Raw genomic sequence first — 22,646 nt, forward strand, 5'->3', positions numbered from 1 at the left:
TTCGCGAAATCTTCCGCCACTGCGAAAGGGGTGGTTCTGCATTGTATCATACCTATGGATTATGGTACTTACGGTCACGGATCTTTATGCGAACACTCGGTTTAGCGCAGCTGGCGCGCGCCAGAAATTTATTTCCCCTAAACTGCTCCGCGTTGTATCTAATGTCACACGAAAAGTATTTGTCACGTAAACGCAAGCACGATTCGGCGTCTGTTAGCTCTGACATTGTACGTTATAGTCGGCAATTTATAATATTCTGTATTTAATTTGATATTAAAGATTTGGTACCGCGTTTGTCTAATTATTTTTATTTTAATTGGCTCTTTCTTGTACGGATATGTTTGAGTCTCTGTCGAAATACATATCTGGACCGCGAACTTTATGCGTTTATGATAAAAATAAACAGGTCAAATGTAAAACTATAAAGACATTAAGAGAATTTAACGACATTGTTGCAGAATTTTTTATTTATTAAAATTATTGAAATTATTTTATTTTGCATAAAGAGACCAGGGACTAGACCGTGGATTTTTTGCAAAATTAAATCGCAAATCTTTTTTTATGCAAAGTAAATATTGTCTAAGTTGATTGTAAGAAGCTTAATTCGTATGAAAATGTCTTTCCTCTTGTAATGATTTTAATAAAGTGTACATAATGCAAAAATATTTTCAAACTCTTGTCGTGTCTTTAAAATTTTCTTTCTGACCCAGTAATTTTTGGCAAAAATCCATAAAATCCGCAGTTCACACAGAACAATATCGTCGATGCGAGTCTTCAGTTGCTTTTTTATTCATTTCCGAATATCAATGTTATCCTGTTCTTTCAATCGGGAATAAAATTCTATCCTCTTGTCGTCAGTATTTCAGCATTTAAATAAATCTATGCAAACGCAATAAATATAAATTTTCTTTTTCTTCGAAGAAATGATTACAATTGAAAAAATCCTCGTCGTTGTAACGATGAAGGCAAGGTTACGTACGGCAAGGGGATTAATACGTTCATGACAGTATAATAATAGTATTTTGTTTCCTTTCTAATTCCATCATCTGACGGAGTTCGAGCAAACCGATAAATAAATTTCAATTCGTGAATATTTCTGCGGGCCCGCGACACAAACGAACGCAGGAAATTCGCATGCTCGAGACACTCGCGCCGGTATCAGCAATTCATGATCCATCTACAATTCATGCGGCCGCGTTTTGCAATTCTTTATCCGCGATTCGTTTCCGCGTCGCGGCCCGATACGCCGCAACGTCGCCGCAACAAAACGTTCCCGCGATTCCCAATTTCGCGTTATCTTCCGAGATTGCGCTTCTATTTCCCGGAACGTCTGCGTCGACCAAATTCTTCCGTCGCCGACGCGTTTCGCGGTCCCTTTGTGTCCTCGGGGGAGGTCGACTTCCGGCGCGTTTCTCTTTCCACGCGTATCAGCGCGAGAAACGTCGCCGAGTCGCGCTACTTCGACGGCGGAATAACGCTTCGGAATAGTCACAATGCCCTGGAAAATAGTCGCCTGCTTGCCGTCGAGCCCTGGGTACACGAAAGCGCCATTTTAGGATCGTTCGAAGCCGTTCTTAACGCGAGCGACATTTTACGAAATCGCTTCACGGCTGCAGCGACTCTTTTTGTTTCTTTAAAATTTCTTGGAAGGAAAGTGAGTTTGCTGCATCTTTATCTTCATCGGATTCGCATGGTTTCAATTTATTACGGTTCGCTATAAATAATGACGAATCGTGTTCAAATGTTATAAATTTCTTGAAATTCGTTCATTTACTAGATCAAATTTAAATCTTACAATCGATTACATCAAATCACGGTTGTTGATGATCCTTGAGGATTGATGCAACCTTAAGAATTCAAAAAGAAGAAGAAGAAAATTTACTGCGAGAAACGATACAAATCTTATCCAGCTAATGCAAAATCGTGGAACGCGTGAAATTGATAAAATGATGGCCGGTCAAGGGTTAAGGAGATTCGTGAAGCCGTTAAGTAAATTTCACTGGGCCGAGTCGGAAAAGCTGACGGACCTCGAGCCACGTTGTCGTCCGCGGACAATCGGAGATCAATTTTTTTTGTGGGGACAAAGTCGAGCGTAAACAGCGGAGTCGCACCTGTTCCGCGTCCCTTGTCGGCCGAAAATAGCACGGCTGCCGATCGCGCTACAAATTAACTCGCTTGTCCGAAACAAAAGGTGAAAACTCGACGAAGCCAAGGCACCGCTTCAAAAGTTATCATTGCGCTTTCTCCGTCGCGTGACAGCGGCCGCACAAAGGCTCGCCTCGCGGAACAATAACGCGGGCCGAGCACACGTTCCCCATTCAAGACAACGAAATCGAGCAACAAAGGGCGGAGCGCGCGAAGGGATGCAAGCCGGATCGCGTGGCCCGGCGAGATTGCGATGCGTGCTCGCGAAATAACGATGCCGAACGTTAACTGTGACGCCGTGACAAAACTAATCGCGAGCCCGAGATATCACGCCGATATGATCGGAAGCTCCGAGGCGAATCAGTTAACGCGCCATGTACGTGATAGGTATTAATACTTGTTTACACAATTTATTTTTTCTTAAGTTTGTTATATATTTGAAAGAGTTCATCTGTGAAACCCTAAACATCCTCGTCATATATTATACTTGTCATCAAAATCTTATTGTCAGTTTTGCAAATATTAAATGACTTTTTAATCAGGGAAAATTAATTAATACCTCACTCACGTATAGTGTGTTGATAGTCGACCGTTTTTTCTCATATATCTTCTCAATATATCTTCCATTTGCATCTCGTGCATCTGTGACAGAGAAATATATTATAAAACTGTGAAAACCTTTGGAAAATTTGAGAATATTTTCTAAATTGTTTCGACTTATCAAAAGTTGAAATTATATGGTAAATTTCTGTTTCTCTGAGTCGATTTAGGAACATTTCATTTCGCGTCAAAGTCCAATAATAATGTATTCAGCAAAATAGTTAATTTCTGTTTTTTTTAGAATTGATTTAGGAACGTTTTATTTCGCGTCAAAATCCAACAATAATGTGTTCAGCAAAATGAATATTGTTCGAAAGCAATCCTGTGGTATTTCATGTTTTTTTTTAAACAATTTTACACGATTTAAAGAACAATTGTACTAGCCGCAATCGTAATAATCCCTTGCCATACCATTTTTTTCATAGTTGCAACGATTACAGGTTTCTCGATTGTAATAATTTCTAAGAAGAAAAGAGACTATAATTATTGCGTGTCTACATTTATCTAAATGTTTAACCCTTTCGATACTACGAGCCACTATAGTGGCCCTCCATAAGATGCCACCGAGGTACTACGAGCCACTATAGTGGCCCTCCATAAGATGCCATCGAGGTACTAAGGGCCACTATAGTGGCCCTCCATAAGTTCGATCGTTTGTAGCGAATAAAGTCAGTGCTTACTGCAGAAAGCTAATTCACCTTATTTTTCTCTCAACAACGGATAAATAGATATGCCTTATTTTTTTCAATTTTGTTTAACTTCATTTGGATTAACCCTTTTGCTACGGGCGGATTCTCCGCTGCGGTACCCCCGCAACGATCGGCGTCTTGTAGCGTGCAGCGATGTCGCAGCGCGTCGTCCAGCAGAAGTACCGCGGCGGAAAATCCGCCCGTAGCGAAAGGGTTAAATACTGATGACAAGAAACCAGAATTTTATTCAGACTGAAAAGAACTCATCACGCGTCAGACTCGCCGAAGTATGGCGAGGGGTTAAACAGTGAACGTGCTTACTATTTTGCCAGAAAGGAGAAATTTTGCGAGATGATATTAAACTCCACGGTAACGAAGGCTGCTTCGTCTCCCTTCTGCGAACGGGCCCATGTATTCTTAAATATCCGCGCTTCTAAGACCGTTTTTTACGGCACTTCCGTAGTTTATAATCTTCAGGATTAATCGAGGGTAGTAAAATACGGGATAACGCGGGCTTTGTGTCCACCGGGAGCACTTCATGTTAAATTATTCTTCTTCCAGTTGATAAAGTAGAAAAACAGCTGCGCGGCGCATCGAATTAAACAGGGGGGAGGTAATTGCTAAAATTATGATAATTTTGAACGATCACGCGTAGAAATGGAAGCACTGTACACGCGCCCCTTAAAGTTCTTTCGAAATTCTTCGTAGCGATCTAGCTCGAGCTAGCTAATCCTCTGTCATGGCTTTCAACAATCCGGGCGCTTTCGAGATGGATTCGCGGACGGATTAACGTTGACGGCTTAATAAATGCGCGTTCAAGGAAGTTAATAAGCGTGCCGCTTGCGCATATAATGGAATTCATACAGAAGGCAAGCTGGAAAAGGAGAACGTTGATGAATATGTCTTACGCGATGTTGTGTCCCGCGTATTTCGACCAACTTTTCATCGTTACTCCCGTCAAAAGCTTCATAATTTATCCTTCGCGCGAGACCGGCGAAATTCATACGAATGCCATTCATCGTCGCCGGCAACGTGGCGCAATAATGGACATTAGCTCGTTCGATTCCCCGGATTCGTCCGCCATGATCCGTCACTCGTGATCATGCAGTTTTGCGTCCATTAACGCTAGATTTATGGAACACGTGAGAAGCAGCTGTTTTATATTAGTTTATAAAGGTAACGTTAAGGATATTTATTCTGATTTTCAACGAGCGTTGTTGTAACGTTTCTAATACTTTGATTGAATAAATAACTCGTAAATAAGTGGCATAGAGTGGTTAGGTGACATTTTCGAAAATTTTGACTTGTGTCTAAAAATGTAATCTGTACACGCCAAAATGTTGTAAACGCAAGTGAAATAAATTATAAAGTTACTACAGATTAATCTAATTGTAGGATGCCGTAACAATCAATTTGGTCAGTAAACGATATACATTTTGATAAACGATAACACTCCTTATACCACTAGGATTCCAATCAGGGCTGAGAAAAATAGATTTTTGAAATACAATAAATAGTCTATATAATCTGTTACTACTAACTACATATTACACTAAATATAGTAAGTCAACTATAAATATTATCTTCTCACGTAATACAGAATTTAGTGCAAATAAATTTTGTTTAAAACAGCAGTTACAAGTGAATATTTCGTAGATAAATATATTTATTATTATATATTATTATAATATTATATTATATTATATTATATATATATATATTTATTATTATTAACCTTATTACTTTTAAATCCATATTCCTGCTTTTCTTTAATAAATTATATTCCACAAAATTTGCATCTAAAATGCTATTTCCATATCTATATATATAACTATCATCTGCCAAATTCTGCCTTACATGAGAAGATAAAAATATATCTAGTCTACTCGATATTTCCAAAATCAATTTTTTCCCCAACCCTTATTCTAACCCGCTGAAATGCACGTTTACAATCTGAAATTATACAATAATAAATAAACCCGTCATTTTCACGGGTAAACCAAGCGTTAAACAATTAAAAATCCACTGTAAAACGATGCACAATGTTCTCTGCGTCCCCATCTTCAAGAATTCGCGTTCCTCGTATCTCCGCGCTCGTGCTCCGGCGTTCCTGCATCTACGATACAGAATGCACTGGAAGCCGAGAACATTTTCCCAGCATTTCCACCGAAACAGACTCGACACTCCCTTTCCCGAGCTTTCCTCGGCACCGGTGCCTCGAAGAAAGCCATATTCTACATCCCCGAGCCGACAGCTTTCGTTCCGGCTGGAAGGACGCCGTTTACCATTTACCGCGAACCCTAACTGCGATCGATCTCGCCGAGACCCCACGAAGGATTGCCTATACTCCTTGACCGGGATTTCCGGTCGATTCGCGTCGCAAGTCGTTCGCGAGCGATGCTGCTGGAATCCTATCGCGTTGGCACGATGATCAAGGAATTCGAAGAACAGACCTTTCCGTACGCGTTGTTAAGATCGCTGTAATTTTTGCCCGATTTTCTTATCTCGTTCGAGCATACATGATAATTGATACATTGGTTAACCCTTTGCACTTGGAACTATCTTAACCGTAAATTCAAGATAGTTTTTCTGACCTTTCCGATCCTTATTTCCATTTTATATGTTAGTGCAAGTTATAAGTATAAAATCGGGTCTTGCAACTCATACAGCAATTACCCTTTTAACAGCCTCTTGAATAAACGTGATAATGTGAACATTATTTTGTAACGTGATACAACAACTTTTAGCGAAAGCGTCGCTACTCGAGTGCAAAGGATTAATAATACTTTGCACTCGGATGTCGCCGATACGGCAACATTAAATTATTATTATTTTGTTAATACTGTGAGGTAAAATACGTAAATAAAAGCAGAGAATCTTTTATGTATTGATTTCTGTTCAGTTTCACGGCAGTGTAATGATTTTTATTTTTTAATTATTATCGTTTTCATACGGTACAAGTGAAATATGGAGATTTTTATGTGAGTAAAAATAGTAAGTCTTTTATTTATTAATTCCTATAAAATTGCACAGCACGAAATTATATCATGATTAATATCATGATTTTTGTCTCGATTCGCCATTTAGTACATGATAATAAAAAATACGAATTGATAAGTGTATTTTTTTAATCTTCCGATCGCAAAGAGTTAAAAATGATATTTAACACTAAACCTACCAAGCAGTAATACTAACTGGCATGTACTGCTTCACAAAAGTGAGAAGACCGAATTTATTTGGAATTTGTAAAGTTTTTATTATAAAACTTGCTCCAATAATATATCTTATTCAAGCGTTTTCCACGAAAGAGTCTCGGAACTTTGCAGAATTGCAAAATAAGGAAGCGGTCACTTTGAGCGCGGTAGGTTTAGTGTTAAAACGGTGTCGTTTTAAGTATCCAACTAAAACTGGTACCATATTATTGTTTAAACAAGATGTATAGAAGACGTAGTTGAATAGAGATAATGTTCCTAGCATGAACGTATTTTTAGCCTACGCTTCCTTCATAGTTTTAGCATCGATGTATCCGAAATACATAGTACTAGGAATGGGTAAAAATGATCGACGGTGATCCGATAGAATTCCTTCAAAGTCAGTTCGGACCTCTAAGATCGTCGCACGAATAGGATAAATTTGCAAGCCACAGCGTCCGACAGCAATCACCGCCCCGCGGAGCATAGTTTCCCGCCGATTCCGATCGAGAGCCGCAACATCCGGTTGTCCCGGCGGACTTCCATCCTGTTGGACCCGGCGCTCGTTTCGCTCCCGGACGTTTCACGCGAAATAACCTCGGCTCGTAAACCACCCCTCCGTCATCTTATTCCAGCCGAAATGGAGAACGCGAGCCGGCGAACGGAGACGGAATCGTACGCGGAACACGTGTGGAACGTGTGTCAGCTACGCGACACCAGCGAGATTTCCACCACCGACGCACTCTATCTATCCCTTCATCTCGCCGTCCCTCTATCTCTCCATCTCCCCGTCCCGCTATCTCTCGGTCGCCCCATCTCTGCGTCACCCGCTCCTCCCCGCGCCCCTCTGTTGACGGCATTTCATTCGTATTCCGACAGCGTGTCCCGGCCGCTTTTCCATCAACGTTGTTAACCGTCCGACCGGGACACTCGGCACCCACGAATGAAATAAAAACCAGCGTGAGAAACACCGACACGATTTTTTTATGGATACTTGATGCTTCACAGGCGACGCGAGGATTTTTCAACTGCCGGCATGACACCGTGTCCGGCGAAATTTCTGTCCGAGGATTTGCTCGGTCGTGGCTACAGAAATCGGGGCTGAAGGTGCTTGCGTTATCGATGACTTACTTAACCCCCTTGCTCTACGATTTCTTTCACGTCCGCTACGATCATCCTCGATTCGTCTCCGATCAATTTGTTAGACGAGAACGAAAATTTATATTTATTTATCGTATGGTAACCTTCGTTTGTCTCGAAATCGTTTTTCTTACGTTTGCCAGAGACGAATATCGATGAGAATGATCGTAGCAATTTGAAGATTTCAAAGGACCTAGCCGATTGAGATGGTCAAAATTGCCCTTAGAGGTTTCTTCAAGGACAATTTCAATTTTTTAATCTTCAATTTCTATTTCTTAATGTCTCGAGGTGGTGACATCGCTTGAGAGAAACTTGTAAAAAGGGTCTAGCCGATTAAGATGATCGAAATTGCCCGATTGTAATAGTCATTAAAAAACCTCTAAGGGGTTATAATAGTGATCAGAAAACCTCTAAGGGCAATTTTGACCACCTTAATCGGCTAGGCCCTATTTGCAAGTATTTCTTAAGGGATGATACCACCCCGAGACGTTAACAAATATAAATTGAAGAATAAGAAATTGAAATTAAGAACAGAAATTGAAAACTTTGTCGCGGGTAATTACTAAATAAAAGATTCAGTCTTTCAAAGAGAATGAAAACGTAACTTTCAGCGTCGTGTTACTGTTTTTTAAAAGTAAGAACCGTATAAAATGGCGAAGTTGAAAAATGTAGTTTCGAGGGAAATGTAAAAAATGTTTCACGGCAACTTTTCTCTCTGATAAGGCAAGATTTCTTCAACTTCGCCTTCAGTCGCTCGAATTTCGAAATAGCGTTTTTACACAACGTTCTACGCATTCGAAACTTTAAGAAAATCGAAACAGAAGAGAACGACATTTTCGAAGCGTCAGGGCGGTGTTCCGCAACGAAGATCCTCCGGACGTTATTATTCCAACAGGATTCTCCCTCTCGCGAATTTCTATTCGCCGCGTGTGTGGCGCCTTCTTGTGCCGCGCGGCAGGTCTTTTCGCCCCGGTTCAAGGGTCTTCTAACAGAGTTGCCGCGCACTAAAGATTTTCCCGACCCTTCCGCGCCCTTCTTCCAGCTCGCCGCTGCTCTATTCTAGCACTCAGACAAGCTGCAGTGGCATTAACCTAGAAAAGCTTCGGTTTGATCGTGCCGAAGCGAGCGTACCCGACTGTCTGTCACGTTGATCCCTGTTTTCTCGAAAACGCCATTATTTCCCGACGTCCGGCGCATCGATTATCCACTACGAAACGTTTTCGCTTCGTCGGAGAACCGTCCGGGAGGGACCCACTCGTCGCGCCGAGGGAAACTCTTTGTAAAGCGCGATCTATTGTTCATTATTTAACCTCCGAGGATCCTCTGCTAATTCTCTCGCCGATTCCACTGTGCTGCTAATAATTGCAATTTCGTTCGCTCGAGAAATTCCGTGATCTTTCCGTTCAAAGACTTGCGCCACTTGCTGGGAGAACTTCTGTACAATTGTCTGTAATCGTTCGGACGCGACTTGGTTGCAAACGATACTCAACGGTCACTGAGGAAATATTGCCAATATATTCTATTTGATGGAAGAGTTTGGCAATTTGTTGACCGGTAGGAAAACTGATCTCTGTTGCAACTTTGCCGTTATAATATAAAGAGTTTTATTATTTAATAATAATAATTTACTATTATTATTAGTAGTAGTAGTAGCAATAGTAGTAATATCTCTTTAGTAAAATTTATCATATAATATTATAATAACCTTATTATATATTGTAATTAATATATAATATAAAATATAATTTTATATTATGATATTATATGATATAAAATTATATTTTATATTATATATTAATTACAATACGCGATAAAGTTATGTAAGGTTATTAAGGTTTGTCGACGATGGTTAAACACAATAGCACGAGAGTAAGATAAAAGATGCTAGAGAGAACTTAGCTTTCTCGTATCGCATTCGCGATATAACGTTAAAAATCGAGAAGTGACTCATAAAAGAAATCCAAAGGGTTATACTAACGATTAGCATTTCTCCGTATCAGATTTAGGCAATTAACAAACGTAGTCCTACGAGTCGAAATAAAAAAATGCGAACGCACGTCCGAAGTTCAGCATCTGCAACGTTTTCAAAGTGCGGCGTTCTGCAACAGTTTTCACGAGCCACTCCGTAATCGCACAGCGATGGTAGACCGAGAAAGTTCTGAAGAGAGGCCAGTTAGCGTATCCGACCTAACGATCCCGGCTGTATAGAGTTAATCGTGGACAATGGCTCTGAATCACCGCGGCAGAATCGCCGCGAAGGTGATCATCGTCGAGGGCGGTGTCTGGGGTCGCGGCGAAGAGGGTTGAACGGGGATCGGAGCGGGCCGCAGTCGGGAATAATTAGTGAAAAGTGGTCTGTCATTTTTGCAGCTCCGGAAGCCAGTGTCGACTCTCTCGATCCCGGGGGCGATGAAGAACAGCGGCGGTATGGGTGGCGCCGGGGGTGGCGGCGGGGGCGCCGGCGGAGGTAGTGCTGCCGGAGCAGGCGAGGACGCCGGGATCGCCCTCGTCGGCGTCCACTCGGAGTACCCGGGTGGTGGCGGGCCCGTCAAGGGCCCGTCGGGAAGCATCGGGCCGGGATCCAAGCACAAACCGAACGTCGGTTACCGGCTGGGCAGACGGAAGGCCCTGTTCGAGAAGCGGAAACGCATCAGCGACTACGCGCTCGTCATGAGCATGTTCGGCATCATCGTCATGGTCATCGAGAACGAACTGTCCAGCGCCGGTGTCTACACCAAGGTGAGTCCTGGATACCTTCATTTTGCACCGTAGATCGGTCGTCTCTTAATGTCCGGACGCTCTTTATGACGCGACAACAATTGCTGAATTCAGCGAAAATATTAGTTTATTAATTTCCAATGACCAAATTATTATTGGTATAATAGAACTTGAAATGCCTTTTTCTTTGAATTCGTTGTTTACACATATCTCAATATTGAATTAGAGCAGCGATAGTAAAGATAGAAATTGAAGTTATTCATAATTGCACAGTATAATATTTTAATTAGTTGGAAATGCTATGAGCCAACGGTAAATGACGATACATTCCTTACAGGAAGTCTTGATAAAATATTACGGCATTATACAGAATGTCCAAAAATTATTGTACAAGCGAGAAATGAGGGGTTCCTGAGATCATTTGAAGTAATTCTTTCCTCAGCAAAAATGCAATCCGCGGCTTCGTTTACGAGTTATTAATGAAAAACACTGACCAATGAGAGGCGAGATCAGCTAGCTGGCGCGAGACGGCTGAACAAATGAGCGGAACTAGGCTTTGCGCGCTCGACCGCTTTGCGCCAGCTAATCTCGTCTCTCATTGGTCACCGTTATTCGTTAATAACTCGTAAACGAAACCTCGGATTACATTTTCGCCGAGGAAAAAGTTACTTCAAATGACCTCAGGAACCTCACATTTCTCGCTTGTACAATAATTTTTGGACACTCCGAAGACAATGGCTTCGAACTTGAGCGAGCCATTTCATCGACAAAAAGCAATCTATCTTTGTCAAGACAGCTTCTTATTTTCTATAAAAACGTTCGACAGAGGATTCTTTACGAAACAAATAATGGGCAGTCTATTGCTTCTCGCAAAACATTTGACGCGTCTTTCCTCACGGGTATATTTGAGTATTTTTGTTATCAATTGTCACAGAGAGACAAAGTATAGTGTACGAAAACAGCGTTTCGAGTTGGGGCTAGCAAATTACGCTTTGGATAAAAGGACGATTATTCGGCGGCGACCAAAGTCGATGAAAGCGAGGTAGAGGGACAGATGAAAAGAAACATAAGCAGCGCATAATTATTCCGTAGAATTATGCGGAACGGAAGAATACCGATTTCACGAGGCGCCAAGCTCACGTTCTTGGCAGCCGGAGTCCGGATCCCGCGTTCCCGGTCAAACTTTTAATGCCTTACATCGTAGAGCAACAAAAGCGAGCATCGACTTTTCATCAGCCGGTTTAATTGATTCAGCCAGGAAGCTCCGGGCGTGTTCAGTTTCCATCTCGGGGCCGGGTTAGCGTGGAGAACGACGGCGTTTCTTATGCAAATCGGTAGCCCGCCGGAACTTTTCAAAGTCAAACCCCGGCCCGCGGGTATTAACGAGCGCGACCGACGACGCTCGACCCGCGACTACCGTTGCCATGCATTCCCTCGAATGTCACGTGACTCGATCGGTGACGTCACGGATCAGCAATCGAGCGGAGTAGGGGTAGGGGACATGGTTGTCATGCCGTGGTTGCCAAACGCTGTCGCGTTTTTGATTGGTCGCGTCGCACAGTGCGGCCGTCGATGGACAAAAGTGAAAAAAGTACTGCTTCGTACATATCCTAAACTATTTGTTCCAAAAATTCAGCAGGAGATTACTTCCAAATGAGTTCTCCGAGCGAATGTTAGAGAGATCAAATTGTACGTTAGTTCGCAATGCGGTTTGTTTACATTGTCTTATGAATAAACCTTATAAGATTGCAATTAATCTACAGAAATTTTATAATACTTATATGCAGTGTAATAATTGTCCCGAAATGAAATAATTAAGTTCGCGGTTTATTCCTCTACACTTTAGATAAGGTTTGCAAAAATGGCTTAGAATATCCTGGGCTCCTTACTTCAACATATTCATTGGATGGTACATTTTGATATTATAGAAACAATTTTTGCGAAAAGTTGCGATCTTCCGAGTTATTTAACAAAATACGTAGCGATAATCGCTCTCAAAATCATAATGAAAAACTCTTTCGAACAAAAGTTACTCAGTACTCGACTAACAATAAATTATGTTAATGAAAATCTGCATAGAAGTTTTTATTCGATAAAAAATGAAGGTGACAAACATTTTTTCCATGAAATCATATAATTTTGTTACAGCAAATCAATGCATCTTTGTATTTTCTTTGACAAATTATTAAGGTATTTTGCTAAAAACAATTTAGCTTAAAAATTATGATTGACAAATGTTCATACAAACGTCGCACTGTGCCTCGCGTCGATCGACTACGCTACCATTTACCCCCCCCCCCCTCTGCTGAGCTGCTCATCCGTGACGTCATCGATGAATGTCACGCGACATTCGAGAGAATGCACGGCAACAGTGCCCGCGAATCGCGATAGATAGATCATCGCTGCCATCGCATCAACGAGACGTCGCGGCGCTTAATGACGCGTAGGGACAGCGACGATCGCCATTGCTATCGGCTCGCTCCGATATCACCCGGCGATGGAACTCGCCCGATAAAAGTTCGCACACGTGATTCCGATGCAAATGCACGGGGACACCGGCGCTGGTTTACGTGCGCCGTTGCGCATAATTCTCGCATGCAAATCGAACCCGATTCGTTGCAGCCGGACCCCACGGACCCGATTTTCTGGCAACCGAGATACCGACTGGGATACGCGTTATCGTCGTAATTACCCGACACCCGTAAATTCCTTCCAACGAGAACACGCCTCTAATAAACTTGCACTTTCTACATGGAAATTTTCAATCCGGAAATTCGTTCTGCAGCTTCGTATCATTTCACTGGAATCTTTACGACGGGAGTCAATAAGAGACAAACAAAACCCAGATCTTTTCAATCTACTGCTGGGAACGAAAATCGATGTTTACTTCGCTACAGTTTGTGATCGTTCAGACAGAAAATGTTTCCGCCGGAGTGCGAAATTCTGTTCGCCCGACTCAGAGTTCAACGAAATTTTAACCGGGCGACGGATACGAGATTAGAGGGCTAGCGAATTAAATTTCATTCGACACTGGCGAAGAAGTGTCGAATCGAATACGAATTTATCTAGATTCAAATTTATTCGAATGAGGACTCGTTTAAAATTCTATTCGAATTTTATTCGTAGGCTGTATTCGTATAAGAATTCATTTGTAGATTGTATTCGAATAAGAATTCATTTGAATAAGGATTCATTCGAATAAGAATTCATTCGAATAAGAATTTATTTGAACAAGAATTCATTCGAACAAGAATTCATTCGAATAAGAAATCATTTGAATAAGGATTTATTCGAACAAGAATTCATTCGAATAAGAATTCATTCGAATAAGGATTCATTCGAAGAAGGATTCATTCGAATAAGAATTCATTTGAATAAGGATTCATTCGAATAAGAATTCATTCGAATAAGGATTCATTCGAACAAGAATTCATTCGAACAAGAATTCATTCGAATAAGAATTCATTCGAACAAGAATTTATTCGAATAAGAATTCATTCCAATAAAAATTTATTCGTAGATTTTATTTGCATAAGAATTTATTTGAATAAGGATTTATTCAAATAAAAATTCATTCGTAGATTTGATTTGAATAAGAATTTATTTGAATAAGAATTTATTCAAATAAAAATTCATTCGAATAAAAATTCGTTCGTAGATTTTATTTGAATAAGAATTTATTTAAATAACAATTTACTCGAATAAGAATTCATTCGAATAAAAATTCATTCGTAGATTTTATTCGAATAAGAATTCATTCAAAAGATGAAATTGAAGGAACCAAAGATCATTTACTTTTCGAATGAATTTCTGTCGAATTCGATTTCCGGGCCAAGGATGGAACGGGATCGCGGCTACCCTAAAAAATGGAACACGGGATCGTCAACTATGTTACAACAGGGATTTGCAATGTTCGTTGAAATATTCATATAATTGTTCAATATTTGGAGAACAGCCGGGGCTCGTTATATCGTAACAAGACGAACATTTTCCGCAAATATTTTCCCATGTAACAAGATGCATGATTCAGAAATGCTCGCGTCGAACGATGAATTCCGCCGTTTCTGTCCATCAATTCGACACGTTTTTCGAGCTGGCTGCCAGTTGGGGTGAGAGAGAGGGGGAGGGAGAGGATCGCCGCTGCATCGAACAGCATAAGATAAATTGTAGGAGATTCCGTTCGAGACTCGCTTTCTTCGCCGATTTTACCAAATGCGCAACCATGAGCGCCCAAATGCTCTTCGGAAAAATGTCAGCCTCGGAAAGAGGCTGGATCAAGTGATGCGAACTATTGAACTAGATGCATCATTGCAAGTGATGCGAACTATTGAACTAGATGCATCATTGCAAGTGGTGCGAACTATTTCTACTGTAATTCATTAATTTTGATAAATAGATACAGTTATTAATTTTGATAACTGGATTCAGTTATTAATTTTAGTAACTATATACAGTTATTAATTTTAATAACTAAATACAGTTATTAATTTAAATAACTAGATGCAGTCATGCAAAAATGCATGTATTACGTTGTAGGGAGATGTAAAATCAGAATCCAAGTAGACAGCTAAATTCTAGAAAGAGAATGGCAGTGACACGCGTTCCATTAAATAATTAAACGGATACCTTGCCGCCGAGAATGCGGCTGGTTGTTTTATAGGAAAATCTGGTGTAAGAGGATAGTGTGCAGGGTGTAAGTCCCCCCTTGTGTAACTGATCCTATACAACGGTACGGGTCTCGGCGGTGAAACCGCTGTGTCTTATATTTCGATGGCACATCCGAAGCTTCGGTCTCTGCGGCCGATAGAGGCTCTCAGGATACTTGGACTTTTTGCCAAGGCCTTCCGGCGATGGCGCGGCGCATAGACTTTGCACGTTATGCAAGGATTAGGATCACACCGGATGCCGGGCGTCTTCGTCGTAGTAACGTGATAAAAATAGGTCGGAGTGCTTTTACCCCCTCGGTTCCTGATAGAGATTAAAGGATAGAGCCGACGCGACGTTACCACCCGACCGGAATTTACTCGCGAAAGTCTGACCGGTCGACAAACAGAAGAAATGGCTGTCGGGACACGGGAACACGTGTACGTCAACAAAAATATTTTCATTCGGTTTCTGCGGAATGAAATCGATCTTACAGTCGACTGTGATAAAAATATAGTTATACGTATACGCATTTATTAGAGCAATTTTTGTATAATATTTACTGGACCGAGGATGTCAAAGATCGATTTCTGAACTAGGCGAATGAAAAATATTTTTACGAGACAGTGTCTGAATTAGCTATGATCATTTTTGTATATTTCTTTGTTCAAGAATGTCAGAGGTTTAGATCGATTTTTAAATCAAAACTGAAAGAAAAATATATTGACGAGACTTAGGATATATATAAATTCAAATAAAATACAGTAATTTATGCAACATATAAATAGATTAAATACGTATAAATATATATATTTTTTTATTTATTTATTTATTCTATTTTATTATATTTTCTTGTGTCATTTTATCTATTTTATATTATTGTTGGGTATGGAATGTACAAGGTGATGGACCACTTGCAATCCGTAAGAAAATCAATAAAGTTCATATATTATAATGTATATATCTGTGAAAAACACAATAGACAATAGCATCCGGTAAAATGCTGCTAAAGTATTTAATAAACGATGTCGAATTGAATATGAGCCCCGCAATGAAATATTTTCAAACGAAGCATATTCTCGGCAGAACTTGATTATATCTTGATGCAGATCGCAATGTACGATTATCACAGAAGCAATTTAAACGGAAGTCGCATATCCTTCGGTCTGACACCCGCGTAATATGCACGATGCAATTGATTAACATCGAGACGGTCTCTCGCGGGACGCGAGACAAATTTCGCCGCGATCTGAATGCTTGACGCCGATTTCTCATCGGGTTTTCTCAGCTGCAAATTGCAGGTACGCGGGCAGGAACAATGATTTATCACAGATACGTCGAAACCGGGTACGGAATTCGATTCCGCGACGGATCGCGCAGCGTGGAGCCGACCGACTATATTTTTCCATTTGATTCGATTTCATCGCTCCGGATAGTTGTTAAATTCCAATTGATCTCATTCTCATCGGTAGTTTAGGCCGTCGATTTGTAATATAAACCATAGATTTATCCGACCGTTAAATGGGCGCAGTTTATCGGTAACGAAAAACCGATGGTTGCCTATCAGTTATTTTTCCTCGGTTATTAAACGGAGAATATTTAAAAGAGAGAATTCGCAATGAATAGAGTCCCGTGTCCGTGTGATTTAATGTCTGCGTACCAGGTGTCATTTTATAGAATAAATAATGCAGTAACATGCGTATATGATACACTATAATAAATAATATAATAATATTTGTATGTATTATATATAATAAATAATAATATTGTAATACACGTATATATTATATATATATAAAATAATATAATAATATTCGTATATATTATATATAATAAATAATATAATAATATGCGTATTTATTATATATAAAAAATAATATAATTATATGTTATATGTAATAAATAATATAATTATATATTATATGTAATAAATAATATAATTATATATTATATGTAATAAATACTGTAAATTATATTGTAATAAATGATACAACAATGTAATCACGTTGCGGTTTCCAAAACAACAGAAATCTTGCAGCCGAGAAAACTTAACGAAAAACTCGTTGTCGCGCCAGAGCGATTTTTTCGGGCGGTCCTGGCCATGATTTCTGTCGTAAATCGAAGCGATTGTCCGGAAAACCGCAAACATGATTGCCTTACTGGCCAGCCGATTTTACAAGCTCGAAATACAGCGTGCCCGAACTACACACGTACGTCCCCGGTTCCCGGAGTACCAGAACCGCGTTCTGTATCAGCGGACTTCGGCGAAAGAAGCAATTTCCCAAACCGTCCAAGTTTTTACCGTGACAGAAGCCTTTTTGCCCGTGGCGCTGCGACAAAGGGGATAATTAAGCCCGCTCCTTCCAGTCGATCATCCCGTTTATTTACGAGCGCGAGCCAAGAAAGCCGAACGAAGAAGAGAGAAAAAACAAAAGGCGACGAGCGTGGACAGGTCCTCGCGGCAAGAACGCCCTAAATATAATGACGGACTCGGCCATGAAAGCAGCTGACCTGAAAACTTTCGGTTTGATGGATTCGTCCTCGTCGCGGGACGACGATGTACCGGTTCGTGACCAGGGCCCTAGCAACTTTTACACCGTATTTAACGTGCCGGAGAACAAAAACCGGGGCTCCTTGCTTCGAGGATTATCATTTTCCCGAGATTCATCTGCTCGAGACCCTTAATCTCTCGTTACTACCGCACCCCGCCAAGGTTCCGAGATTTATTATGAAGAACGCGGCTTCGGGACGCGGTCCACGCCGACTCCATCCCTCCTGCGGTCGCCATTTTCGTTTTTGCGTGCGCCCATCGCGCGAAGTAGCAGTTTCTACGCAAATATTGACGCGGCCGTCGCCACACGAAAGAATAAATACGAAATATTGTCTATACAGCGTGGACAAACACAAATGTTTTAAACAAATAAATCTAGTAGTGCCCGGGGAGAAGTTGTCGAACAAAACGGTTGCGTGGTGACATGGAAAAGTGGACGCAATGAAATGGGAATTGTTTGTCTAGCTATAAAACACTGGCGAGGGTGGTTTCCCTGATCTCCATACGCTTTTGAAAAACTAGCTATTAGAAATTATAGTATTGCACCTTCTCAATTTCAAAATGGTTTAAGAAAATTCTAATCGTCAAATTTTGCTATTAATTATAGTGATCATCATGAAATGAATTATATAAGTCACCGATATAATAAAAATTATAATCGTCAAATTTTGCTGTTAGTAGTGGTCGCTTCAAAAATAAATATATAAGCCACCGATATAACAAAAATTATAATCGACAAATTTTGCTGTTAATAATAGTGGTCGCTTCAAAAATAAATAACAAAAATTATAATCGCCAAATTTTGCTGTTAATAATACTGGTCAATTCAAAAATAAATATATAAGCTACCGATATAACAAAAATTATAATCGAAAAATTTTGCTGTTAATAATAGTGGTCGCTTCAAAAATAAATATATAAGCCACCGATATAAGAACAATTATAATCGCCAAATTTTGCTGTTAATAGTAGTGGTCGCTTCAAAAATAAATATATAAGCCACCGATATAACAAAGATTATAATCGATAAATTTTGCTGTTAATAATAGTAGTCGCTTCAAAAATAAATAACAAAAATTATAATCGCCAAATTTTGCTGTTAATAATAGTGGTCGCTTCAAAAATAAATATATAAGCCACCGATATAAGAACAATTGTAATCGCCAAATTTTGCTGTTAATAATAGTAATCGCTTAAAAAATAAATACATAAGCCACCGATATAGCAAAAATGACAATCGTCAAATTTAATTTGTAATAGTAGTGTATTTAAAATCTTGGAAATTTCTTTCCTACTCGAGGGATCTTCAAGATTGAGTACAATAGACGTAATAAAAATTGAAAACGACTAACTCTGCAAACGATTAATAGAAGACATATACGTAATAGCGAAAGATAATTCGGCGGAATCAGGAAAATTTCACGGGGCACTGTAACTCGGTTTAATGGCGCCTTAAATCGAGGTTAATATTCTATTCGGGCAAGCCTCGAAATTTCCGGTTCGACGGCAAGCTCCGCGGACGAATAAGCCAGTCCTCCGAGGGGGATATTTTCAATTTTCACGTTTCCATAGCTCACGATAATCCCCTCGTCAACTTATCCCGTCATCTTAAAGTTGTTTGCGCGCGTCTAACGTGAGCCAGATTCAGAAAGACGCGTCCCGAATTCCGGATCAAAGCTAATGCATTCTGTTACTTTGTCGACCACGCTTTCCGGCCCTGATTGAATTTTACAGAGATACGCCGCGACAGCAACGTCGGCGCGCCTTTGAAATTACTGGCTCGGTTTTTCCCCCCGATACATTATACAATGCATTATGCATGCTTAATTTTTCGCGGCCCTCGAAGACCCTGTAATCGGCCGGCAATTAAACTGCCGGAATAAATGATCGCACGGCGGAAGAAACGATTTCCCCTCCATTTCATTGAAATGCTGAACCGGGGCTCCGGCTCGTTTCGTTGTTTGCGAGAAACAAACCGCTTTTTGTCGGTGTATTTTCCCACGTAACTTTAACTGCGCAATATTACCGACGAAGGAAATACGATATTGTAAAATGAATTTTATCACTGAACCCCTACCGAGGCGGTCTAAATGGTTTCATATCTTCTGCTTCAGAATGATCGAAACCATGATGAATAAATGTCTTAGTTCAAGTATAAACAAAAATTGTAGTAAAAATCTCGAAGAGTTTAAATAAATTCAGTCTTGTCGTTTCTATGCAGCGACACACGATAACCATTTTTCGTGTTTGATCATTTTATTATTAATTGATTAATATTTGATAACTGCTTCAAATATTAATTCGATCGTCTAGTCATCGTTCAATAACGATAAAAAGAGGTTAGACAAATGTTCTTCCCTCAAAAACAGTGCGATGAATTGAACCATCCAAAATAGACCAGCAGGATCGTGTCCTCTTTTCTGCAATCAGACTTCGTAAAATTAGTATATTTCGCGAACGAATGGTAAGAACGTCGAAGAACAAACGTTGCGGTTAGAAACGTCGAGTAAATTGTTAGGGGTTTGCCAGGTGTTTGGAGAAGCACGGAGAATAGTCGACGATGCAAGAGATCGCGCGATCACCGCGGAGCCGAGCTCAGACAAATTAATGTTTCCTGCAGGGGATGGGATCGGGGAAAGTCGACGAAAGGGGGATGGAAATTAATAGAAAAGCGTCTAGCTGCCACCGCACGCGATCCTGGCGCCAGAGAAAGGGAGATAGAGACGGATCCAAGGGACATACGCCAACGAACATGAACTAGTTACTTAAATCTACCGCCGCCACCCCCGTCGTCATTGGCAGAGGGCCAATGATACGCGCCGCATGTGGCCGCTACCAATCTACCGCAGTTATCTCTGGAATCTCTGGCATAATAGCGCGCGATACGCGAACTTTCCGTCGAGTAACAGCATTCCTTCGGATCGAGGGAGCATCCGCTCGCTGTCAATTTCGCGGCTCGCGCTGATTCATGTCAGCATTCGGCGAACGATGCCGGACGGCTTTAAAGGCGAAATCTTTCGCTGCTAGATTAAGCTTATCGGATCACCGGGGGGAACGCGTGCTCGCGTTATTTATTTCCACGGTTCATTCGTCCGAGCAATCGAGCCTTTTCGGTCGAACCGTGAAAGCATTAATTTTTCGGATTATCGGAGCGATCAATATTTTAACTATTCGCCGGTGTTTGATTTGTTTTCTATTTTTTCCGCTTTGGAAGAATTAGGTGAAATCGTCGCTTATTATTTGGCTGCCGATTTTATGCATTTATGACAAAAATGGCTGGATGAAATGCCGAAATATTAAAATAATTTCAGAACAGTTATCTTCTCTTCGGTCGATTAATATCATTAACAGAGGAACTACATTTGTATTTAATTTCTGTATCTTACAACCGAGTTGAAACAGTTTTATCTTGCAGAAATATTCGCTTATTTTGTCCAAAGATGCCTGAGGTGGACTTATTAATCTCGTCACGATAAATGCAGAAACTCGATTGAAAGTTACGAAAGTTACGAAGAAAGTTCGTACACGAGTAAATATTTTTCACATTTAATGATTGTCGAATAATAGGAGCGGAGAAAATGGAAGAACAAATGGAGAAAATACAAGTAAAATATTTACCATTTTATTACAATGCTGCCCTTCGTCTCGGCCATCCTCCATTTATGTAGCAGGGTTGTAATTCATCTGTGAAAAAAAAGCCAGAGTGTATTTTCCCAGAGCCATAAAACCAAGGACACGTTTTATACCCTCGCATTATCCCTGTTATTGGTATTATTACGTAGAAAAAGTTTTATTATTATTAAGGAGAGGAAAAAATTTTTTATTATTTTTCTCCGTTATTGAACCTATTACGCGGCTGCGATAGCAATTGAAGGCATATTCTCTCCGTTCTTAATGCTCTCGTATATAAAAGAGAAAATAATGCTACGATTTTCCAGGTTCCGAGTATTAATAACAAAAAATTCCTTGTCTCTTATATGGAAACCTAGTTGTACCTTAATCCAGTCAGCTCTTCAGACCCGAACGCTCTCGGCTCCTAATTCGTTTAACATCGTCATATTGAGAACAGCAATTATGACAGGTGGCTAATGTTATTAGAACGTGGGGCTTGTCAGCCGGCTCGTTAGAAGCGAAGCCCCATACGATCGGGGAGAGCAGAAAGTTAGGGCACTTTTAAATCCATATTTTACCCCGCTAATTCGCTTATACCATCGACTAACGACGACATTAATGAGCAACATTCGCTCACAAATTTGCTACATTTACATCGAAAAATTCTCTTCGAAATTTAGCGTCGCCTAACCCCCGCTCTAAAACGCAGCAACATTAAAACTTTAATTTTCCTAAAGTGAACTAATCAACGCTAGAACTATCAAAGCAGTCAAAATAACTGGATTCCGATTTTTTCCTGTACAATTTCTGATATTATAAACATATTTCTAGAAGAAATTTCAAAAAACAAACGTCTTTATTCGAGCTTACATTTTAATCGAAATCGAAATACGAAGTTTGAGTAAATCAAAACTTGTCATTTTCATAAAACAATATGCATTTTCGGGTCGACCCGTTTCGGGGTCGATGATGCTGATGTTAACACTAATGCTTCCAAGCTCTATTGTTCTCTAAAATTAACAAGATTGAATTTATTTGAATTATTTTATTTGAATTTATTTTTATACATAATTTTTATCGTAACGAATGCTTGTGAGGAGGAATTTCTTCAATCGTTTCTTAAGAAAGAGTCTTCATAATTTGAACAGTTCGAAAATAAAAATCGCAGAACGGATCAATTCGATCGCAGTGATAGATTTGGCGTTAAAATATTGTTCTATATCTACATTTGGACGCAAGCGAGCCCTATTCCGATAAACGGTGCAAGATGCTCCGCTAATATCTTGCAAAGAAACCGCGCCGCAAGGAAACAATCGGTCCGCTCGTCGCGAGCATCGACAATTTAGTACGAAGCAG

The 22,646-nt window shown here is 40.2% G+C and overlaps 1 protein-coding gene across 8 annotated transcripts in view; it reads left to right on the plus strand.

The window, feature by feature from the left end:
• Positions 1-22,646, plus strand: part of SK (small conductance calcium-activated potassium channel) — a 391,518-nt gene that overhangs the window by 267,100 nt on the left and 101,772 nt on the right. For all 8 annotated transcript variants that reach the window (XM_076519251.1, XM_076519250.1, XM_033478719.2 and 5 more), the window contains one exon: positions 10,136-10,504. In XM_076519251.1, coding sequence (XP_076375366.1) covers positions 10,136-10,504 — 369 coding nt within the window. The remainder of the gene's footprint in view (positions 1-10,135; positions 10,505-22,646) is intronic.

The sequence above is a fragment of the Megalopta genalis genome, chromosome 2, assembly GCF_051020955.1.
Source record: "Megalopta genalis isolate 19385.01 chromosome 2, iyMegGena1_principal, whole genome shotgun sequence".
Classification (NCBI taxonomy): Eukaryota; Metazoa; Arthropoda; class Insecta; order Hymenoptera; family Halictidae; genus Megalopta; species Megalopta genalis.